The 24,665-nt window shown below is 44.5% G+C and overlaps 1 protein-coding gene across 1 annotated transcript in view; it reads left to right on the top strand.

Annotated features, from left to right (window-relative positions):
* The window catches only part of LOXHD1 (lipoxygenase homology PLAT domains 1), a 140,747-nt gene that overhangs the window by 26,321 nt on the left and 89,761 nt on the right, over positions 1–24,665 (top strand). Inside the window, exons 5-12 of the mRNA XM_086480188.1 lie at positions 8,199–8,297; positions 9,866–10,014; positions 12,620–12,743; positions 14,947–15,197; positions 16,168–16,303; positions 19,356–19,516; positions 20,526–20,612; positions 23,008–23,143. Of these exons, the coding sequence (XP_086336314.1) occupies positions 8,199–8,297; positions 9,866–10,014; positions 12,620–12,743; positions 14,947–15,197; positions 16,168–16,303; positions 19,356–19,516; positions 20,526–20,612; positions 23,008–23,143 (1,143 nt within the window). The remainder of the gene's footprint in view (positions 1–8,198; positions 8,298–9,865; positions 10,015–12,619; positions 12,744–14,946; positions 15,198–16,167; positions 16,304–19,355; positions 19,517–20,525; positions 20,613–23,007; positions 23,144–24,665) is intronic.

Genomic DNA, 24,665 nt, shown 5'->3' with positions numbered 1-24,665 from the left:
ATGAAATCGTCCGAGGAGACTTGGACAGTTTGTGTTCATGGTGGGCCGCAGGAGAAGACCACAGGCAGAGAGCCACACAACAGTTTCCTTTGAAGGCAGGAAAGGCAGTCCATGAAGGCGTTACGAAGGCAGCCTGTGCACATGAAGCAGCAGCCTGGTGTGCTTTTGAGAGCATCTGTGCAAGCACACATAGAGTTAACACGCTCTAGTTGGTCTCTGAGGTTTTTAGATCCACTAGGACCTAAAACTCATATATTTGAGCTGGGAATGCGAGCTGTGTTATTTCTTTCCTCTGCAAAGCCGGCTTGTCTTAAGACTTGAAGTTCGTTGTCCAGAGTTTTAGTGTTGGTTCACTTAAGACTTACAAGGCACCAACCTGGCTGTGGCTTGAGGAAACACTTGGGGCAGCAGGTATTGATGCACATGCTTGACTTTGAGTCAGTAGCTAAATCCTTCCTGTCCCTATGAGACACACCTGTCCACCAGGGCTGGACTGGATCTGAACTGAAGCTGTGGCCAATATTTCCCAATAACATACTGGTGCTTGAAGCTCTGATGAGGAGCAGCATTTTGGATGCGAGGCATCAGTTGTTGATAATGTCCTGTGGGCTTGCTGCCTCATTTTACAAAGCACCAGGCCTGAAGAGTGGGACTGATCGCTATCCTGTCTCCCCTGGGTCATGATTCAAAATCAGGTGTTGCATTTTAGAAACCTCCATGATCAGAAAAACTAAAAAGATTATTTCTGAGGATGTAGAAGGAGGTGGAATGAAATATTAATAGGTGTTACCTGCTCATCAAAACTCATCTTTATTTACACTGAGAACTGGAAATGTACAATCAGCACAGGAAAACGCAGCTTAATACGTTTATGAAATAAATATGAGCCGTTTACTTTTAAATAAGGGTGAATGGCCTGTGTATAAGGATGAGATCTTGCTGCATGCTGAGATATTCAATAAACAAGGTTTGTAGAGGGAGTAATATCTTTTACTATCCAGTTGATATCAGTGGGAAAAAAACCTGTCATGCTATCTGGCACAATGAGTATCAAAAAATGTCTCTTTTTGTCTTTTTTTTTTTTTTTCAAAAAAACTTCTGTTAGTCTTAAAAGGATTTTACTCTCCTTGCAAACTTTGCCCATCTTATATCACCATGTCAAAAACCAGGCAGCTATGGACATTTTGCTTGTAAGGTATTGTTTGCCTGCTGTTTTGTCTTTAGAGGTGGGTAACGGCAATGGGAAACTGAAATGTAGAAATAAAAAGGAACACTGGTGACTTGTAAACCACAAGGAAGACAAGACACACAGCTCAGAAATGGGATGGAAATAGAGATTTGTAATTCATATAAAGGACCTCATGCTTCAAGAGAAAAAAATTTAGAGAGGCGTGAGACATGTCTATGTGTGGCTGGTATATAGATCTACACATACTCAATACAAAACAGCACAGCACGTCTGTGAAGATGGGGTATAATTTTGACCTATATTTGTGTCTATATATTGTAATTGTTTCAATTATCACTTTTGAAATAAAGCAACTTTATTTAAATATCCAATTTCTACAAAGTAAAACTGAAGTACAGTAATAATGATTTTAAACAATACTGTAAAATTATTTCACTCTTCAATCAGAGCAGAAAAGTTTTACTCAAGAGGTTTTTTTTCAGTTATTTCCCCAATTTTGATAATAGCAGATCTGGGGAAAGCAGGAAACAGGTTTTTCTTTCATCAAATGTCTGTGCGTTTTTTGGGTTTTTTTGATGGGCTCCTACCTGGGGCTGAACTAATGAAAAATAATGAGAAATCCTGGACAATTAGATGAACAGGGATTTCCGCACTGCTGTCACAAGGCGGGTTGCCCTGTGCTAAGCTCCATGCCTCTGTCGCTGAACTACTATTGTCTCTTGAGCAAGGTCGTTTAAAGCTCACTTCAAAATGTCATCGTCACTTTGAAGTCGCAGTAGGAACACCAGTTTAGCATATCCTACAAGCAAAGACTCCTGCATGTGGTAGATTGCCTCTCACAGGCTTTGCAGAAGGATGATCCAGGCTGAATTCTAATATATTAACTGTTTTGATGCATACTTTGATTTCACGTAAAAGCCACACAAAATGCGACGGAGTCTTGTGGTCTTGGGGCTGGAAGGGGAGACCAAGCAGCCAGGTTCCTTATAGGAGGGTCACAAGGCAGCGGCTGAGGATAGTGCAATATTCACCACAGCAAACAATCGTTTCATTTTCCCGTGTATTATGCCTCCTTGGGTGGTAGCAATAATATCTCTTCCTTAAGAACATGCTTTTAGAGAGCTCTTCTGAGATTAGCAAAAGGATGATCAGAGGTCGCAGCGCTTTTGCATCCTTGGTGCTACCGCTGAGGACATGAGCCCCAAAGCCATGCAAAGGCTCTCCAGCATTCCTCCGCCACTAACACCATGTTTTGGCAGAGATGGTCATGGCCTAGAGTAACATGAAGCTCTTCCTTCATCAGCATCCCCTGCGCTCAGGGCGTGCCTGTAATCTGCATTTCCAGTTTGAACCTTCGGTTTAAGGAGCTATTCACCACCTCTGAAGGCGCAGTTCATTAAGAAAGATAGTTGCCAATTACTCTTGACAGAGATTAATTATTTTCAAGCTCTAAACCAACCGTTTGAATTCAACCCTTTCCTGGATGGGGAAAAAAAATTCTTCCTTAACTGCGTGCAGTTGCTTTGTGCAAGAACTCAGAGACAGAGCTAGCTCCTGGTGAGACAGAGCTAGCTCCTGGTGAACTCAGCAGGGCTCCTCTGCTTTTACAGGGGTTGCTGCAGGCTCTCATTATGCCTTGAACAGCATAGCTATCTCTAGGGTCCCTGCTACTGCAGCAGAGAAAGATGTAATGATTAGGGCTGGGCAAGTTTTCTTCTCTGCAGTGTTTGCAGAGACTCCAGAGATAGTGTTGTGTATGAAAATGCGGTAAGGCATCTCCACCAGAAGGTCGGGAGAAGCTGACCTAGGAAGAGGTGGTGTTAGCCTGGTGGGATGGGCTTTTTCCCAGGACGGACAAGAACTAAATTCAAATGCTTGCTCTGAATCAAACATGCTGTGATGCCAGATCCCACCTTCATGCCCTAAACATAGGCTGTCTGACCTTTTAAGGTTGCTCTGACCAAGAAGCCTAGCCGTCACTGAGGAATATGCTGTCAGAAGGAGCTTCCTTTTTGACAAGTCAGTGCCTTCTGTCAAGAAGAGATTTTGTCAGACAATTTCTGGTGGGCTGGAATGACTGGCTTGATCTGACAGCGAGGAACCGAAGCATATGGACGTTAAACCACCTTCCCGAGCGCATGCAAAATGGCTGTGTCAGGCTCAGGTTGAACCTGCGCCTTGCCTGCAGATCCAGACCCCTGCCTCTCCCTCTAGCAACAATACTTTTTGGTTTTCGTACTAACCACGAATGTGTTTCTTTGCCAGCAGCAATTCCAAGACAGTAGCCGTGCCTGTCCCTTACCCATCCCCCTCCTGTCTTCTGAAATCTGCCTGCTCAATGCTGAGCAGTGCAGGATGGATCTTAAACATTGCCACCCTTGGGAGCACTGTGAAAACAGAAGGACAATTGCTAAAATTTGTCTTATGGGAAGAATGCATCGCAGCCTATAACTTAGGTCCCCGCTCTTAACCCAGCGTGTTTTCCTCCCGAAGGCTGTGACGTTTCTTGGTTGTTGGATGCTATGCTGCTGCCCTGCTCCATGGCAGGTCATGCACAACGGAGGTAGACAGGGATGCCTAGCAGGGAATTCACTGTGCCCTGCAGGAGGTGATAACTCTAGGTAATGAAGCATGGTTGACACTGTTTCCCTGCCTAAATTTGGTGCTCCTGCTGCTACAAACCTAGCAGCTCGTGTGTAAACACCCAATCTAATGCCCCAAATAATGTTAACGACAGGATTTCTCTAGGCAATTCCATCCTATGGTGTTTCAGGTGACCATGATGTCATATTGACAAGTAAATGGCATTAACAGATGAATATCACATGGCTGAGCAGTCAGCTGCAGCTTGCAGGTGGAAGGATTTAGCTGGGGGCTGTCCATGTATTTTCCATGGTTGCAGGTAGGAGAGAGCTTGCACGAGAGCACCCGGGGGTACTGGGCTGGATAAAAACATCTTTGGCAATGTGTTGGGCTAGTGCTGCACCCTGGCTCCTCGGGGTGGAGAGAGCAGTGGGGCCAGCCTAGATGGGGTATACTGGGGGGGGGGGGGGGTAGGAGAGCTGCAGCCCTACGGGCTTCCTCCCCCAGGAGCAATATCAGGAGTGCCTGTAGCATCATAGCCCTTCACTGAAATAAACCCCTTGGCTGTTGGTGCAAAGAGCCTGACTCTAGCCCACAGTGCGATATTAATCTTTCCTCTTAGCTGTTGAAAGCTGTAGCTGAGCTGATTAATAACAGACAAGCTGCTTGACTGTCACACCTCTGCTAAATTAATGCAGTGGGGTCATACCAGTTAGTGCCACCCCACTGCTTCCCAGAGATGGCATCCTGGCAACGTCTCCAAATGCTTTCTTGGGACAGCTTTCAGTGCGTTGGATGAGAGATGTCAGGGGGAGCTGGATGGTCTGTAAAGGAGCACACACCCAACTGCAAAGAAAAGGTGCTGTATCCACACAGGACATTTGCACTTCTGTGTTGTAATGGGAAGAGGAAAGAGAGCAGAAAATAGTTACTGCTCTTGCTGCTGAGTTTTTGTTAGCTGTTCTGCTCTTGGCATCTTGCAGTTGCCTCTGAAGCTGCTAATTTTGCTTCTAGGAAAGCTCCCCTCTCTGTGCCTGTGCTGCAGCGAGCCTGCACTGCTAGATGGAGTTACAGCTTTTACCAGCCGTACATTAGCGTTTTGCATGTTCCCAGTGCTAGGAGAAGCATTCAGAAAAAAAAAAAATACCCAGGCAACATCTTGATCTCTGTTTTGCAGATGAATTCAGAACCACGTATTGAGATTTAAAAAAAAAAGCCAAGTGGGTATTTTTGAAAAGATGATGTTACTGTTTTAAATTATGCATGATTAAGGGCTTACGGAATAGGGAACAACATCCACCCATGCTTAAAATGAAGAGTGCTTGACTTCAGCCAGATCTTTGCCTGGCTGCAGTGACAGCCTTTTCCTGCATGCTTCTAGCAGCTGAACCTTCACTGTCTTTTTGAGATGTAGCATCCCTTTCTATTTAAATTTGCACATCCATCACGTAATTCTGTAAGATGTGCTGATGTATGAAGCACAGAAGGACCCCTGAGCAGAATGAAGAGCTACTTTCTCTGCTGCAGCTGAGTGTTGAATTGCTTAGAGAGGGAGAGAGCGCTGGCAAAAATTCAGCATGGCTCAGGATTGATCCTGTTTTCTTCCTGAAGATGGAGAAACTAAAATTGCCCTGCACGCAGAGCTGAGCGGGGCAGTTATGGGGACTGGCTTGAGTGCACAGTTTCAGAGTTGGGAACATACGAAAAAAATTAAGGGGAAAATCTGGTGAGCACACACTAGGCGTGATCCTGTGGTCCAGGAAGCAGGGATGTGCTATGACCTGCGCCAAGGACCACTGATGCTCTTGGAGAAGCTTTGCCTGTGGAAACATATCTGCAAGGAGCACAGAGAAGAGGCATGCCAGCCCACATAACCCAGCCTTGCTTATATTTTAGGGGGTGACATAAACCCCTTGCAGCACAGTACCATGTGATTCCCACCAGCCCAAAATGACAACTCAACGTGTTGCCCATCTCTACGGGCCCTGGAATCAGCTCTGCCACGGGTCTCTCCGTGCTGACACTCTGACAGCAACGTCATGTGTGTATAGAGCCCTTGGGATCGCTTGGCTGTTCAGAGCAGGTTGTCAAATGATGTCACTATAAACCTCAGATTTGAAATACAGCCATGGTGAGAAACCTTTCAAGGTGTCGGTAAAATAATTTTACCAGTGTTTTTCTTGCTGACCAGACATATTTCTCCAGAGGCTGTACAAGGTGCCCTTCCTGCCCTGTTTTTGGTCACTGCTGCTGATTGGTCTTCATGGACTTGTTCTCTACGTGTCCTCCTTGGTGCTCTGCATGTGTTCAGGCATTCTTCTGGTCTATACTTCAGAGGCATAAAGCCTGACTACGAGGGTAATCTAAGTTCAGCCCCTGAAGCTTCTCCTTTTGTGATCATTTTATCCTGCCGAGTTCTCCTGGCCCCTGAAAACTGGAGTGGAAAATAGTCACTGACATCAGAACAAATATTCTAGAGGAAGTGCAAGGAGCAAAGCCTCTTGCAAAATGTGGTCTGTGATTAAAAACACAAAGTACAATGGGTCACTTCTAGTTAGAGAGACTTAGTGGCCAAATGGGAGATGTAAATGACACCATCTCCATCCTTGGCTAAAGCAAATGAAATCCATTGGTGTTGGCATATCTCTAGCAGGTTGTTAGAGCTCTATGAACTGAAGCAAAAGAGTTAAAGAGAAACATTAAGGCATTTTTTCCCTTGTCTGAGCCTGGCTTTGTCGTCCTCTTTCTTGTTGTTTAGTATTTATTGCACTGTTATCATTATTATTTTATTTGTAATGACATGTTTTGTGATGGGGCGCCAAGAATGTCAGCTCAATTTTTAGCCTTTTCAGAGCACATTCATTAAACCATGACAGGTGATTTTCTCCTCTGTTTTGATTCTGCCCTTGTACTCCTTACCCGGGGAGCTGAGCGCATCTTTTTAATTCAAGGGATGGTCCAACAACTGCTTCTCATATGCTTGCTCTCACACCGTCTGCCTCAGCAGGAGCACATGCACCAAAGTGTCTGCTATCTTTTAGAATAATTTTTAATATACACTGATTATGGTTGAGGAGGCAGTTGACCTGCTCTGGGAGTGGTAACCCAGAGTTTCTGATGACTCCTGAGGGAATTAATTCCTGGTGTCAGCTGGGAAGCCCAGGCAAGCTTCTCCCCTAACTTTTCACCTACCAAAGGGGAAAAGTTGCTCACCATGGACCATGGTGCAAAAAGTTTTATTTTTGCAAGGGAGGAATGTGTGAGGTGACCTGTGCATTTGTCCCTTTTGCAGAAGCAGCATGCCCAGGATTCAGAAATAAAGGGGTGTTGTAGCACGGAGCTTTCAGTATGAGCTAGCCAGGGCTCAGTAATATCGGGTAAAACAGGTACTTTGTTGAGGGAATATATGACTTTGTGTACTGTTCAGTAGTAGGTTTTGTATTAATCTTAATCAGTTTTGTTTTCTGTCTTGCTGTTTGTCTCCAGCACTGGTTCTGCACAGAGGACATGGCACTAGACGTCTGCCATGGCTGAGTTTGCTTAGAGGAACAAGGTGGTCAGGAAGACTTCAGTGGTAGATTTTGAAAGTTGCTCATGTTTACCCCAAATACAGTCACACTGAAGGCTGTGGGATTTTTCTCCTTGGTTTCAGAAGCAGCTGAGCTCACCCTTGCTGTCATTTAGAGCCAAGTTAGTCTCATCCTGATCCTTCTGAAGAACTTGCTTCTCAAACTCACTGACATGACATGCGTGAAATCTTGTTGCGGCTCACCCATGTGATTTTTATGTTGCTTGGTGCCACACGTGATGTAGCTTCACAATGTCACAGCTCCTGGGCTTTACTCCTGTTTCTCAATTAAATGGAAAGGACCGGAATTTTTTTTTGTTTTTAAAATGGGCAGAGTAGCAAGGTGGTCACCTTCAAATTCTTGTGCTCGTGCAGCACGACTGACCTTTCCTCAAAATCCTTGTTGTCACCAGCCAAGTTTAATATAAACTAAGCTACAAAAAACAGCTCTAGGACAGCACTCGGACTAGAGGGGTTAGGTTTGAGCTGGGGCAGACGGCCGGCTCTGTAACTCACTGATGTTTTGAAAAAGCAAGGCTAGTGCGTAGGTCTGAGTTCATTTAATGGCCGTGTATCAACATTATCAGCATTTGCACCTTCTTATCTATTTCAGCTTTCAGTGTGAAGGCCAGGAACTGAGTGATCTCTTCCTCTTGCCCTGGGCGGTGAATGAGCAGTGTCAGAACTCTGCCTATGGATTTTATTCCATTTGGAGGAGAGGGTCACTGTACCAGGAGCCACGGTTCAGACATGCTTTCAAGATAGCATCAGCACAGGCTGAATTGGTTTGTACTATCATGTTTTGTAGCAAACCATTGAGTTATTAATGTATTGGGATTTCTGCCTCTCTCTTTGCAGTCAACAAATACGTGGTCCGAGTTTTTACTGGTGAAGTTAGCGGCAGTGGAACAGATGCAGATGTCTTCATTAATATCTTCGGTGAGAAAGGAGATACAGGTATTCAAATGCAAATGATTTCCTAAAATATTTCTTCCTGCTCTGCAGGCCTGCGATCTTAACAACACACAGCAGCAATCTGGTAAATGCAGAATAATTTGGCTGAGTGAAAGTCACAACAAATGGTGGTGTTAGCTCTGGGGCTTCTCACATCCGCAGCTTCTGGGAGCTGCGTCTGCAGAGCAGCAGTTGAAGCTGGGCTGTGAGCATGGCTGAAGTTACCGGCCACCAAAAAACCCAAACCCTGGGAAAATGCAGCATAAACTACCAGCATAAGCCAGTCGGCCGAGGGATCCAACACCACAATGTGTATTTACAGAGCACGCAGTGAGAGCTGCATGTCCCATCTTTCTGTGTCCCTGGATGGATAATGCTGCCCTTTCAGTGTGGCAAAGGCTGTGGCTGAGCCTGCTTGGCCTTTTAGAAAGATAATCTAACCAAGGTTTATATTAGCTGGCTTAAAATCTATGGTGGTAGCTTTTCTTTTTTGTTTTTTTTTGTTTTTTGTTGTTTTTTTTTTCCCTTTTAATATAGGTTGTGCTACAGCAGTTGTCTAGGCACTAGAATTTAATTTTTTAGAAGTATTTCTAACTGAATAATAATAACAAAAGATGTGCCCAGACCAAACTCTCTGGCTCACACCATGGAGAAGCGTGGGTGGAAATTCCTAGAGACCCAGAGAGATAATATTCTCTCTCTGTACTGCTCCTATCCCTTCAAATTCGAGAAATAATGATATGATGTCTGCCAAGCGTCCTTGAACAGATTACGAAACCTAGCGGACAGGTCTCATCCTTCGTTAAGTCTCCAGATTTTTACAAGGGGATTCGTTTGATCTCACTGCAGACATCTGAAAGTGGGAGTCTAAATCTAAGCTGCTTGTCTAGGCGCTCTGTCATATCTACATAGAGAAATAACAAATTATTCCTGCCCTTCTGAGGTAAGCGGGATGAATTGCCCTCTGACACCTTTCCCTGCACTGGTGCCTCGGGCGGGTTCAATCCCACTCGCTGCATCTCTCGAGCAGGAACAGCGTTGGTTGCAAGCGGGGTCAGCGCTTTAACGCTTTATAAAAAGGCAAGCTCCTGTGAGATCAGGAAAAGCCAATAGCCCTGGTTGGGTCCTAATCTGAAAATAAACCCTTCCTGTGTGATGCAGCAAAAAAACCTGTGTCCCAAAATGTCAAAATCTGCATCTTGTGACCAAAGCCTTTTTTAAACAGTTTGGAGGTTTTTAAAGACGTCGAAATAAAAGGGAAATGTGGTGGTATGAAAAAAAAAAAGATGCAAGAGCCATCTGGATGTATATTTCTGAAAACTCTGAGAGCTGTAAGTAACTGTGACATGAAAGTGAAAATCCTGGTCTTTTGTGTGCTCAAGAAAAAGTACCTTTTTTATTAGAATACAAAGTCCCCTGCCTTTACCTTGAATCCTGGTTGTAGAGAGCTGGTACCTGGAGAATATTTGATCCAGTCAGCAGTGATACTCCTAAATATTTCTTCACTTACAAATGTGCATGTGCCAGTAACCCTTTCTTCCTTGTTTTTTCCTCTATTTATTTTTTCTCAGGTGTGAGGAAGCTGGACAACGACAAAGACAACTTTGAAAAGGGAGCAGAAGACAAGTTCACACTTGATGCTCCGAATTTGGGAAGGTTAAGGAAAATTAATATAGGGCATAATAACAAGGGTGGCTCTGCTGGCTGGTTCCTCGCAAAGGTTAGTTACTCCTGAGACGTTTAACATAGGCGTGTTGTGGCATCACAATGTCTCACTTATCGTCTCAGTGGTCTGATGCCGAGAAATGCAGGGATGTTTGCTGGTGATACAGGTTCCTGGTTACTGAGAAAGGCACGAATCAATTTTTCACCTTTCCAGAAGTACCCTCTCCAGCATTTGCTTCTTCTGCAGAGCAAAGGGGCGTTGATGAAGCACTGGCAGCAGCCTGGTGTATGCCAGCGTGGTACATCTAAATCAGGTGCAGCAGATTCAAACTGGGTAGTTAGAAGACAAGGGACACTCTGAGTTAAATTGTCAAGCATCTCAGGCGGCTTTGTGGCAGGGAGAAAATCCTGTTGTTAAGACTTGAATTTACCTGCTCCAGTAATAGTTCTTCTGTCCCAGTCACTGCAGTTTCTTTGGCAGATGAGGATGAATTCTCCAAGCCAGAGCCTCCAAGCCCCCTCTCACTCTGTTGACTTAACTCATTACCAAGATACCAGCGTCTAAGAAATATCTGTTGAGTCTGTTCACACTGGAAATTTGCAAAGGCTTACAGCATGGCCAAGTTTAGGCGATTTATCATTGGCACAGCAAAAAGATATACCTGCCACAAAGATTCTTTTCTTCCACTCCCACTTTCCTCCTTGTTTTAATCTTCTGCTCTAAGGGGTGAAGGTGCTGCAACTTTTAGAGAAACCGTTGAAGGAATATTTTAAAAGGAGAAATCTTTCCTCTAATCTCATTTTCTTTCCTCTGCTGGTGTAGTTTAACACAGCTGGCTTTAATCCACTGAAGATCTGACCCCAAATTTGTAAATCCTAGATAACAGGGTGGTTTGATGTATTTCAAATGCAAATATTAGCACATGATTTTCCACCGTCACCGTATGCTGCACTAAAAGTTATTGTGTTGGTTGTCCATGAAAAATGCAGGAGATGAAAAACAGCTGTTGTGCTCCCTGTAATAAATAAGGGGGAAAAAAACCCACAGAAAAGGAACCTCATCCTCACATTACAGATGAAGTCTGCATAACACGATTTTTGGTGTTGGTTAGGTTGCTTAAGTCCTGAAGCCTGAAGTAGTGACTAGCTGCAGCCAACACAATAATCCTATGTTCTGGCACAGGAACCACCGGCATGTTTGTGATTAAATAAAAGGCAACTTTTGCCTTGCAAGTTCAACTGGAAGCTTGGAGGAATGAGCTAAAACAGCCCAGTTACTGCCTACTGTTGGTAGATGTAATTTGGTCTGATCCCTGGGGACTCTGGCGTTGGCACTCCTTGGTGAACCTGCTAAGCATCATTAGAAGTTCTTCTCGTGTTTCTTTTGTTTTCTGTATGGCTTATACTCAGAGCTGGTGTTTCACCTCTAAATACATGAATAAACATATTAAGAGGTATCCAAAGAGGATCACCTGGTAAAGAGGAATCTGAGTGCTGATATTTCTCCTGAACCTCCAGTATTTCAGTCTCTAACACTCCAGCACAGCACTGCTCTCTCACGCTGACAATCCCAGCCCTGGCAGACACAGCTGTCTGTGTCTGCGGAGGTACAACCAGAATCAGTAATGCTACAGGCAACAGCGCAGTGTGGGATGAGTGACAGGAGGGGAAGCTCTGGTTCCCAAAGAATGGTTTCACAAATCTATCAGAAAGGACAGATTTCAGACACTCCCTGTTTGCTGAGAAGGCAGAGAAAAGTGACAACGGCATTCTATCCCTAACGGTGATTGGTGATTTCTTTTTTTTTTTTTTTTCTCTGAGACATAAGCCGTGTAGGTGAGTACAGATTTTGATTTCCTCTTTTCTGGCTGAAAATCTTCAGTACTCTTTACTGCTTGTCTTAAAAACTGCAGTAGCTCTACGGCAAACTTCAGGAACTGAGAAGAAGATATTGGTAAGGATTGCCTCAGCAGGAGGTGCAAGAAACTCCGAGTGTGTAACATCGGCTTAATCTAGTATTAAAGAGGAAGAATGTTCCCTGGGTTGTTTTGGTAAAATACATGTCTAGATAGGTCCAAGAGCCAAATCCTTCCAAAACAGAAACTATTTCTACCACTGGGTTTCATGTCTGTCTTTACAATTGTTCCATTCTGGAGTAACTGAGTGGAATAACACGATATTCCTAGGTCACACAAGCTGATCCAACAGTCTTGATTTGGCCTGAAATTCCTTGATATTATTTTATAACAAGGCTCTAAAACTGAGAGAGAAAGAAGACAGCTTGTTCCCAAAGCAGAACAAAGAGCTGCCGTTCAGCTGATGGAGAATAGTAGCCAGCAAACGGGCTCTGGAGAGAAGGAAGACAGGCCAGCCAGCTGGTCTTGCTAGCAGAGACATCTGGTCTCATACACTGCGAGGGATGTAGATTGAGTTCACTGGATAAAAAAAGAAAAAAAAAAAAAAGCCTGTTTTTTTACTCACTGATTGTCTGAAATTCTATCAGTACTAATTAGGGAGCAGAGAGGGATCTGCTTGAGTATTGAGTATGTTAAATATGGGTGAGAGCGTGTACATTAGGCTTCTGCTCTTCTGTCACCCCCTTGTATAACACCATTGCTTTTTCCACGTTATTTTGCAAAGTGCTGTTTCTTTCCTCTTAGGTGATCATTGAAGACATTGGCAATAAATGTGTGTACCAATTCCCAGTTGGACGTTGGTTCGCTTTAGATGAAGATGATGGAAAAATCCAGAGGGACATCCTTGTTGGGGGCACTGAAGCCACAGGTAAAGCCAGGAGCTCAATCCATAGTGGGAAATGCAAGGAGTCAAAGGCCTGATTAATACTTCTAGCCATGTTTTCTTTAGAGGATTGAATACCTTGCGCTCAGGGAGAACTGCAGTGGACCATATGCTGGTGACAGGCTGTTTTGTGTGAGGGTCCCTGAGCTACCATCAGATTTCCCACCTCCTTATCTCACTGGTGAAGCTGTGCAGGACCTATGTGCTGATTTATCACCTGATGCACCCGGGTAAGGGGCTGATGGGCAGAGGATGAAAGATTCAGCTAGTACTTCATCAGGTCGCTCACCAGCTTTCAGAAAGTGGATTGCAATTTCCACAATCACCAATGTGCCCCACAGTAGTGCGTATTGCACGTCAGGTTCTTGGTTGGGGACTGACACATCCTTTTACAAAACAAGAAAAACAATGCTAAGCCCTAAAATTGTGTTGTTTTTTTTTTTTACTATCCAACATGGTTAGAGCAGACACAACCAAGAGTTATGTTTCTCTTACAAGAAACATGAATGCAAAGTCAATAAAAGAACTGACCATAAGGCAGAAGATTGTTTGAATAGCGTTCTGCCTGTATTTATTCATTAGTATAAAGGTAAACACTTTGTCTATGCACATAAGAGGTGTTCTTTACTTCATTGTAAGGTGTTCAGCTTCTGCAGTCCTCATAGTCCCCCCTGCATGTGCACAGGGAAAGTGGTCTGTGTGCAGAGCCCTGACTGCAGGATGCATGTTGGGAAAAATTAGGGGAAGATTGAAAAGAAATCCGAAAAAAAGAAAAGCAATTAATTTACTAAAAGCTTCCCTTATTTTTTACCATTCATACTATGCATTTTTTTCCTACTCTCATGAGTTTTGTTGAAGATATACGCACAGTAAAACATGCTTGAACACAATTTTTAACATAAACTTCAAAGAGAGGATTGCTTAGAAGAGAGTGAGCTCTGACGTTTCTACTTCATCTGAAGTCCCTATTGAAATTTCTGGGTGATTTAAGCAAAGGAAGGATTTTGGGACCCAACTGTTTTATACATGCTCCCTAAAACACTGCTACTGTTACAGAGGTGTCTCTTTATTTGATGCCATGACACAGGCCTAAGATAGGTCTGTCAACGAGCCTTCTGAGAAGTAAGGCCTGTAGAAAGAAGTGTTGTTATTTCTTAGACCAACAGTTAGATCTAGGAAGAAACAGTCAAACTTTTAGGCTGAGAAAGCTGGCATTGTTCAGCCTGGAGAAGGGAAGGCTCCGGGGAGACCTTAGAGCGGCCTTCCAGTGCTGAAAGGGGGCTGCAGGAGAGGTGGAGAGGGACTCTTGTTCAGGGAGAGTAGGGATAGGATGAGGGGTAACGGTTTCAAACTGAAAGAGGGGAGATTTAGATGAGGTATTAGGAAAAAGTTCTTCCCTGTGAGGGCAGTGAGGCACTGGAAGAGGTTGCCTGGAGAAGCTGTGGCTGCCCCCTCCCTGACAGTGCTCAAGGCCAGGTTGGATGGGGCTGGGAGCAACCTGGTCTGGTGGGAGGTGTGTGTGCCCCCCCCCCGGCAGGGGGTTGGAACAGACAGTCTTTAAGGTACCTTCCAACCCAAACCATTCAATGATTCTATGATTTATGCATATAGACTTCTTTTCAGAAATATTTTTCTTTCTTCTAGCTGGGCTAAAGCCTCTCCCAAGCCTTTTTTTTCTGATCTCTCTCTCACAGTGACAGCAAAGGTCCTACTGGCTTCAGCAGCATAGTAGGCTGCTGACCCCAAGTTTCCAGAGTTTTGTGGTGTTACAGATCTTGCTGCCACTGTTTAAAGCAGCGCTTCTCCATCCTCTCAGGATCCTCTGACATGTTTGATGTTTGGTACTTCTCAAAATCAAATGACTTAGTTGCCAATTCAATTTTTTTGCCTTTCTTTGTCTAATCATCACCACATGGTGACAAAAACACCATACTTTTTTCCATTGGACCATGTGATAGGGAATTTGTGGCCACAAACCTATTTCTCTTGGGCAGTCTGAAGGTAGCTGAGTGTTTCTCAGACATATGTGTGGGATAAAAACAAATGAAGCATTGCACTGTGTGTAAGTCAAAAGCTAGAAAAACCAGTGGGAAACCAGTAGCGCCCAATGTAAATCCAATCAAAATTATTACTGTCAGCCTTTTTTCCTCCCTTCTTTTCTTCCTAACCAAATTCCTGATTCCTTCAGGTATCGTGTACAACGTTGCTGTAGTGACAGGAGATATCAGAGGAGCTGGCACAAACTCCAAGATCCACGTAATCCTGCATGGCTCCAAAGGCTTAAAGAACAGTGGGAAGATTTTCTTGGAAGGAGGTGAATTTGAGCGTGCCAGGACAGATCTCTTTAACGTGGAGATAGCTGCTCTTCTCAGCCCTCTCAGCAGAGTCACCATTGGGCATGATAATTGTGGCGTCAGTTCCGGCTGGTTTTGTGAGAAGGTGAAACTAAGTTTTTTGTCTGTCGGCAGCTGTCAGACTCTTTCCTGTTCATAACCTGACACCAATAACTAAATAGGTTTTAAAAAAAAAATTAAAAATCTGCTTTTGTTTGGGTGACAATAGCCCTGGTTTAACAAATCAATAACATACATAATGCATGGTAGTAGCTGATTGCCTCAAAGGCACATTAGATGCATAAGTCAATCACACGCTAATTGGGTTGATTGCCCCTTTGCAGTCACAAAGATAGAGATTATTGTTTGCTCAGCGCCAAATGCACCTTCAGATGTTCGCCCAAGGGGCCGGAAAGAAATGCAGTCTTGGATTGTGCTGAGCATTTCAAAGTTATCATCTATACTCAGACTTTCCTGAAGTTTTTAGGTGCTTCTTTGGAGCTCAGAAGAAAACAAGTGGCTGACCAAAGCTGTTACTAGGAGGTAGTGGAGCAGTATGTGATGTGAGATCCTGTACAACATCAGCAGGAGCTAATGGGAGGGTGGAGAGGGAGGCAGCTGCCTACCCTGAAGCTGGGAGGGGACGCAGTTTTCCTGGAAAGCAAAATCAGCTCAGGATGTGTTTGAAGGCTTTTTGTAGCTTGTGTTTCCTGCGAAACCCTACAGTGCACCAGTGTGCTGCAGGGCACATGCTGCACACTGGCTCAAGTTAACTCCTGCAGCCACACTGCCTGTTCCCAGTCCCTTCCCCTTGTGGTGTTTTACCTCTTCTTGGTTTACCCATTTTGATATACTTCTAGAAAAACGGGAATAACAAGAGTTGGGTCCTAGCTATACTCCAAGTTGGGAATTGTGCAACCAGTATAGTTCATGTTGGTCCAGAAGATCTGATTTTGAGTGCAGGACCAAGATCTCCAGCTCTGTCTTTGCTCCATAACTTAAGTTTTCAGTATGAACATCCTGTGGGCTGCCAGTAACAGAATATTCAAACTCACCTTCCCCGTCTTTTTTCCTAGGTGGTGGTTTACTGCCCGTTCACTGGTATTGAACAAACCTTCCCGTGTGGGAAATGGCTGGATGAAGATGAAGGAGATGGTCTCATAGAGCGGGAGCTCTACGAAATGGTCTCCCTGCGCCAGAGAAGACTGAAAAGTAGGTACCAGTGCCCAGAAGCCTCCTGTGGCACACCTCCCTCACCCCGTCCCCGTCCATGCAACAGCACCTGGAGTGTCACCCATGCAACGTGACATGGGTAGACCCACAGTCAAGTAGAGGCTCAAGTGAATTGAGCCCCGCATGAGTTTCAGCTTTGAACATCCTGGTTTGGGGAGTTTAAAATGAAACTTTTAAAATATTTTGAAGAATTGCACTCATTTTGTTAAGGGAAGGAATTGGACCTTCCTAAGTTCACTGCCCTTAGAGCTGCCTCAGCCGCCCTCTCACCTTTGCAGACAAACCAGGCGATGTTTCTTATCACTACAGAAGCTAAGCTTTCCTGTTCCAGATGGAAACAAAACCTAAATATAATAAAAAAACCACAAAGCTGGGGGAAAATAGGAAGAAAACCCATACTCTTCCCACTAGCCTCAACTTTTTTACTCTTGGCCTTAGAGAAAAAACAGCTCCTAGTCCTGCCCAGCTGCCAAACATGCCTCCCGAGGCACATGGGTGCTGCATGTGAAGCCTCTTCTCTGGAGGGAGGCTATGGCACACATTTGCTGGGAGGTGCTGCTCCGTGCCATGCAGGGTGGCATATCGGCATGTTCATCCATCCACACATGGCTCCAGCACTCGGCCTCGCTGGCTGGCTTTGCGCTAAGCAAAATGGATCACTGCTGTCTTGCCTGTGCCACTGCGTATGTGTAAGCAGAATGTTTTAATTAGGATAATAGAAACAGTTTAATCCGAATGCTTCGGGTGGGCTCCTGCTTAAACAGTAGTTCATTTAAATAAGCTTTATCTAAATGTTAGTCAGTGCTATAACCACATTGCGGCTCTGGCTCGGTCCATTTAACTAAAGCATCTGCAACCTTTAACCCTCTATTATCAGCTCTGATTGTTATTGACAGACTAATTCCCCTGCTGCCGCAGTGCAGGAGATAGACAGAGAGCATTAGCCTTGAGAAATCTGTGACCTTTAGCTGCCAGATTATAGAATCGTAAGGCTTGGAGTTAGAAAAGACCTATTATGTCATCTCTCCTATCTCCCCGTGCATACAGGACTGTCCCTTTCTGTAGAGCTGATCAAAGCTTGGTTCAACCTCACTTTGGGTATCCATGGTGAAATGGCTCCCTGCGCAGTGTTTGCAAGCTGTTCCCCCAGTGGATTGCAGCTTGAAGTGTAGCTTGCAATTTTTATTTTTTTTTTTTAAGTCTTTCAAATCTCATTTTTAAGTCTTATTTTTATTTTAAGTCTTTTCTCTTATTTCCCTCCCTCCCTTATCTTGACTGTTATCCTGGAAGCTGTTGTGTCAGGTCTAGTCCTCCCTGGTGTTTGTGCCCTGGGGAATATTTGCTCTGGCTCTAAGAATTTCCAAACAGCCTGGATTCCTTGATGTGAAAGGGTAGGAAACAGGGGAATGTGCCCAGGGAGCCTCGGGAGGATGATGATGGGTATTTGGGGAAACGCCTGGTCTCCTCCAGCAGCTGCAGACCAATCTCGCCCACATTTCTCCCTGTGTGGTTTCACACTGACAGCCTTCTATCAGCATTTAATCCTGGTACAAGTTCCCTTTTCCCCCTCCCTGCATGCATCACTTCTCCTTTCTTTCAGCAAGAGGTCAGGGAGGCCAAACCAGACAGATGAGAGAAATCTCTAGTGTGTGAATTGCCCTTGCTCTTTTCCCCAGGGAGTGGAGGCTGCTGTGTCACCTGCCATACGCGAACTAGCCTTAGCTTCATTTCTGCTTGGATAAAACTCACTGGTGCTTTTCAGAAAGGAGTGGTCATGAACATTTTGCATATTATTAAAATAGGGTCAAAACTTTTTCTAAAAGCAAGTTCCTTCTTCCCCCTCATTCTTCAAGTAGCTGTTGCCTCTTTTTCACAGTCAAATGCTGAGTAACTCAGTAAAAATCTAATTTATATGCATGTCATCGTATTTTCATATTCCGTTCTGGGCTCTGAAGGTCAAGTTGTGCTCATGTGGGCTCGGCATACCGAAAGGGTTAGTGCTTCTTTCATTAGGATTTGTTAATAATTCAGATGATGTCTGAGCCCAGAAAGAAGCCTGCTCCCTCTTCTGTAGGTGCGGCAAGGCCTGCAGAAGTGAAACACATTGTTATCAATAAAGAATGCAGATGAAGGGCTCTTTAGAGGAAATCATGGTCACCTTTGTATATGCAGCCATCCTCTGGTGTGAAAACCAATGTAAAGTTCCTGCAGGTAGAGTGCTCTTACAGTATTGGGCGAAGACTTAAGAGAGCAAAATTCTGTAGCTTTACCATGATCTTTGTGCACATCACTTAGAGCAACACAAGTGCTAACTGATGTCGGGTGGGATTTAGGCATTTAAACAATTTTAAATCTTTTGAAAAAAATATCTTTACATTGCTCTGAACATGTTTGCTCCACATGATGGAGCCTGGCTAGAGATACCTGAATGGGCTCTGAGCCAGCCTGTCCTGGAAAAGGCATATCTGGGGAAACTGGTCTAGTCTCAGGAAGGCTCTTTAGCTCAGGATGAAGTGACACGTGGCTGTATCCATACTCCTCCTTGTTCCAGACACTGATCATATGGAATAAGTTTTAGGAGCTGCATTGCGCCGTACACAACCAGAGACTCTTTGTTATTGACAAAAAGAAAGCTTACAGTATTTCCCTGGCTTTAAAATGGTCTTCGAAGCTAGAGTTGTAGGTGTTGGAGAAGTATACTAAAACTGCAGAGATGGGGCGGATCCCTGGATTACCCTGTTAATAATGTATGATATAGAAGAATATGGTTCACCTTGAAAGTGGTGATTTATGGGTTTTCTCATTTTATTTTAAATAAAACCACAGAATTATATTTCCAGGAAATTTCATTTCTGCATGTCATGTAGCAGCTGATTATGTTTGTGCAGAAAAGGATAAAATGTCCTGGTCTTCTTTCACACCATCCTGCCCTCTCTGCCACCCAGGGGAAAAAAAACGAGAATTATGTTTTTTACCAGGACACCTTTAAAAATTACTTTTTAAACAAAATCCCTTGCATCTTTCTTTGTAGAAAGCCCCTGGTCTCTGTGGATCTGGACAAGTGACATTAAGAATGCAGGGACAGATGCCACCATCTTCTTCCAGATTTACGGAGACAAGGGGAAGTCAGACGAGATGAAGCTGGACAACAATTCAGACAACTTTGAAACAGGACAGACTGACAAGTTCATGGTATGAATCTTGTACAAGTGGTAAATTTGGCTTGGTATTGTTTTCCAGGGCATTAGCTTCAACCCTGCACAGAAAATCATCAGCATGAGATCTTTGCCTCAGTAGATCCTTCTGAAGCAGAGGTGATGTCATTCAGTTTGGTGGTGACGCAAATGATTTCCCCACCTATGGATATGGCTTGTCTTCTCCAAACAGGGCTTAGGCTGGTGTTCCTGGGTGCTCAGGTGGTGATGACTTCAAGTCATAGTGGTACTAAGCACCACATCTCCTCTGTGGCTCCTGAAGAAGATAGCCTCCCCCTCAGACACAGCCCCACTCATGTCATAGACTGCTCCACCAGTTTAGACCATGGCTCTCTAAAGCCAATAATTTAACTGTTTTCCCTCCAGTGCCTAAGTGGTCATTAGATAGTTACAGGAGAATTAGCAGTGGTGTTTCCTCTCAGCAGTCACCTCGTCCTGAGACTCCTTGGACATGAGCCTCCATGAATGTTTGGGGCTGAGCTCAACAGCATGTTGATTTTGGAGCCTGGGGAGGGTCTTCTTGTGACTAGGAACGCATATCTTTCAAAGTTAACAGGGGACTGGTCAGAGAAAAATTCAGAAATAAAGGATTTTAACGCATGGCTGTAGCCAAAACATTTACCCCCTTTGCACCAGCAGCCATAGATGTCTTCTGGAGGAAGCGTGGCTGTGCTTTGCAGACCCTGTTGGAGACAGAGCTGAAGCTTGAGGACTGGTATTAGTTCTTACTGGGAGGAGTGGTTTCAAGGAGCTCTTAATGATCAGAAGTGTATGGATTCAACTTGTAGGTTCTCCTCTCCTGAAAAAACAGGCGTCAAGTTATCTTTGTGGAGTAGGGTTTATTATTTTTAAAGAACATATTTTTTTTTACTTTAGTTTTTGACTTCTCTCGATTTGGCTCTCCAAATGTGTTCAGAGGTGTCCTTTGCGTGCATGCTTTGCTGACTTACAGAAATGGATAATCCACTGTCTTCTTCCCTCTATAGATTGAGCTCCCTGATCTGGGCACGTTTTATAAGCTTCGGATATGGCACGAGAAAAGAAATCCCTTTGCTGGCTGGCATCTGAGTAAGGTGAGGGGATGGCAAGGGAAGGTAGACTTGAAAAGCCAGACTGGTCACAGAGATCTGCACTGCCAGTCCTGGGTCACTGCATTCCCCATCTGGCAGCTGGGTTTGATGTGCAGCAGTCAGAGGTGCTTCTCTTTACACTGGCCAAGGAGTGGAAGTGGAAATCCTACATGAAAGTGAGATGTGAAGAGAGAACATCGTAGCACTTGCAAAAATATGTGGGGAGAGGATTCATTGTGTGTTTTTTGGATGACATTCCTTCTCCTTCCCATCCCTCTCGGTTCAGTCCAGCTATGTATGGGAAATGAGTGCGATGGGAAATGGCACCTCCCAACAGCCCAGATCAATGGTGAAAGTCACATTTTCCCACTCTTTCAGTGTTAGAGCTCTGTAGTCCTCCCTCAATGCTGACAGGGGTTTTTTCCCCTTGCTCTTCAGAAAGCTTCCTGCTGTTAGACATCATTACTGTACAGTTAAAACCACTTTTTTAATGGCATGTTTAGCCTAGTCATGAAGAAAAACTGATCATGGCAGAGACCTATGGTACAGTGGAGCAAAACCTGTTGTGAAGTTCTGATGGGCCTGCTGCAGGAGGTGGATGCCTGCAGACTGGAGGAGCCCGAGGAGACTGTGCAGAAGAGAGCAGCACTGTGCTGTTTGGGGAATGAAAAGGGTGATCTGCTTTATCTTCAATCACGTCCTTTGTTCTACCAGCTACGATGACCATGATGTGAGCCCTCGCCTGGGTCTGCCAGGCAGCAAGTTCATCTCTAAGCTTCACCCATACTCCTTCTGCAGAGCTTGGAAGACTTTCTCAGCACTTAACAAAACATACAATTTGCTCTGCAGCCATAAAAAACTGTGATGATATATCACAATCTACCGCTTAGAGATTTTTCTTGCGTGCCTGTAATGTGCTTTGACAGATCCTGCTCTCCTGCATTGTCAGAAAGCTGCAAAAGCATACACAGCCAAACACCTCGCCAATAGGGAGTGGGTATCAAATACTGCTGTGTTCACCACACGGTAGGAGAAGGTGGCTGGCTGTGGTCTTTATCAAAAAGAAAGTGCTGGTCACACTTTGGCCCACTGCAATTCTGTCTATTAGCTTGTCACAGACGACAAGCAAGAATGTTTAGGCCTTCCATAGTATGTATTTCCCTGAGGTATCCTCTTTTCCTGAACAGAAATTGTATTCAGGGAGGACAAGAGGGATCTGATTGTGTCTAGGATTCACTTTTGGCCAAACTGTCTAAGCACACCTGGTGAAGGTGCATGAAATCGATCTGCCCATATACAGCCAGTCTGCTGTTTTCTGGAAGCGTCAGGCTCATGGCACATGAATCCCATCGCTTGTGCATCCATTTTAGCATCTCGGAACTTAGATGAAGTCTTAACGATGCTTTGTTCCAGTAGTCACACATGTCATGCCAGGCTTGCTTCGTGCTGGGGCAGGCTTCCATTTTCTATTACAAGAATGCAAGAACAGCCACAGTAGTCAGGCCGAAAGTCCATCTAGCCCAACATCCTCTCTCCTGTGTGACATAAGTGCATGATTAGAGAACAGTAAGAAAAGGACGAGCGTTTCTGATACTTCCCCCTAACATTCTTCAGTTTTTTACAATTTCTATTTGGAGACTTACTTCCTGAACAGATCTGCCGAACACAAAACATTTAGTAAGTTTCTCTTCTATTTATTTGTTCAAAGGTTCCAGCCTCCCGTTGAACATTTAAACTTTTAGCAATCATAATAGCTTTTGGCAGGGACTTCACAAGTTTATTGTGTCCTTTTGTTTTCTTCGAGTTTCTCTCTACAAGCATCATTTGACACCTTGTATTTCTTGTGGCAGAGGAGTGAATACTTGACCCCTCTCTGCATTCTCCACGCCACCTGTGATTTCGTAGACCTTCATTATGCCCCCCCGCCTTCACTTGCTTCCCCAGCCACCTGCAGACCCCCACCTTACTTGCTCATTACTCCTTTGGAAGCTACTGCAGATCTTTGATCATGCTTGCTGACATTTTCTGGGTGTTTTCTCCATGTGCCATGCACTGATTTTGAGCTGCGAGAACCAACAGTGCAAGTGCCACCCGCGGTTTGCTCCGTGGGTTTATACAGTGGCATATGACGAGCAATTACTGAGAGCCGTGGCATCCATCAAAACTTTCACAACATCACGGAGCAATTGGAGAAAGCAGGAATGAGAAGCCATCAGCTATGACAGACTTTGCTTCATGCACCGCTGCAGTGCACAAGCTGGAATGACACTCTTGTTATAAATGTGTGTGATTTCTCTGCTCCTACCTACTCTTACTTCCCAGGCAAAAACCTGTCAGGAGCTTGTTGCTTTTTTGTCTTTAAGCCTCTGAACTCACACAGTGTTTTGGTTTAATGAAGGTAACTCTGCTGAAAACGCTGACAAAAGAAAAATACTCATTCAACTGCGGCCGCTGGCTAGATATAAATGAAGACGACAATGAGATCGTGCGGGAGCTCCCTGCGGAGGGATCTCTGGTGTCTGAAGTTATGCCAGGTGAGAGCCACGGGCTCTGTGCAGGGCTCACTTAGGACCTGAATAGAAAGAAAACCTCTTTGTGTAAGGGATGCACAGGCAGACTGATGCAGTTCAATTAGCTTCCCTTTCTGGCACTTTCTCTCTGCAGTATTTTCTGTGTGCATCATTAGCTGCATGAAGCCTCAGAAATCCCAGGCTCTTATTCTGAGCAGATTTCTCAGTGGTGGGAGGTGGCCACAGTACGATTGTTTCCAGAGCTGTGGTTTTTTTTTCAAACTTGTAATTTTTTCCACTCTCCTTTAAACTGTGAAATGACAGGTTTGAAGGGATGTTTGTGGAAAGCAAGCTTAGCTGAAATGCAATCCAAAATTCAACAACAATTTTTGGGCTTTAAAGTTGTATTTAATTATATGCACATTTATGCAGCTCTATGTATGAATGTATAGGAAGTTGCACAGAACATTTGCGCAACTGCAGAGGCACCTTTCAGTGCGTGAGAACAATACGAAATTTTTATTGTCTTAACTGTGCTTAAACTGAAGATTTAATTAAGGAAAGGTGCAGAACTCCGTGTTGACTTCCTGAAGTGGTCACTTGTGTCTTGACCTGGTGTCATGAGAACTAGATGTACTCGGAGGGAGAATCTTGGAGAGCAGAATATCTCAAGGTGAACATTGGGATTTCACTTATTTCCCCCAAAGCACCCAATGGGGCTCCACACTCTGTAGACCACAAAAGTCACCTGCTTTCTGAAATTTCTGATGAACTCGGTGATCTGCATGCAGCTGAGCAGTTCCTCAGAAGAGGAAGGGTAATTGTAATTGCAGATGATATTAAAATGTAAATAAACCTGGGTTTGAAAATGTATTTTTAATCAACTGTGGAGAGGGCTGCTTGAGTTCAAATGCAGGCACTTTCCTGTGAGGAGCAGTTGTGCCAAGCAGAGGCGAGATGCAGCACCCGTGTGTTGCGCTTTCAGGCAGGTTTTGGAGGGAAGGTGGGAGCATTGCTTCTTGTCCCTTCCCAATGATGGAGAAAAAGTTCTCTCTCTTTTGAAGGATGGTCTGTGGGCTGGTTCTTTGTTGTGGAATTTCTCCTGGAAATCCTTCAGACAGTGGGATGTGAAGGCAGAGATGAGGGCAGGGTGGGGACGAGGAAGGTGACAGCTCAAAATCCATCCAGCAAAATCATAAATAAAGATCTCAAAGGTGACAAGGAGGCAAGACACAATTCAGCCTTCTGCACCATGAGGGTCCCAAGGTGATGGGGCCAACTGGGCTTGTCCTGCCCGATAAAGACAACAAAAAAAGCCCATTCCTCAGGTCCCTGACTGCTCAGTGCTTTTTGTCTGGAGGCTGAAAATGATGTTTACCCCAAAAACGTTGTTACAAGGTCCCCTGTCATCAGGACCCTCTCGGGAAGGCAGGAGGTGAGGTAGGAGGGCTGGGGCCCTGAGGAAGCTATGCACTCCAATTCATGAAGTTTTACCTGAAGGGGACAGCATTCTTATGTCCTTGTTTGGAGGGGTTTTATGGGTTTT

This window comes from Leptosomus discolor, chromosome Z (assembly GCF_034619465.1).
Source record: "Leptosomus discolor isolate bLepDis1 chromosome Z, bLepDis1.hap2, whole genome shotgun sequence".
Classification (NCBI taxonomy): Eukaryota; Metazoa; Chordata; class Aves; order Leptosomiformes; family Leptosomidae; genus Leptosomus; species Leptosomus discolor.
This window is presented reverse-complemented; position numbering and strand designations above follow the sequence as displayed.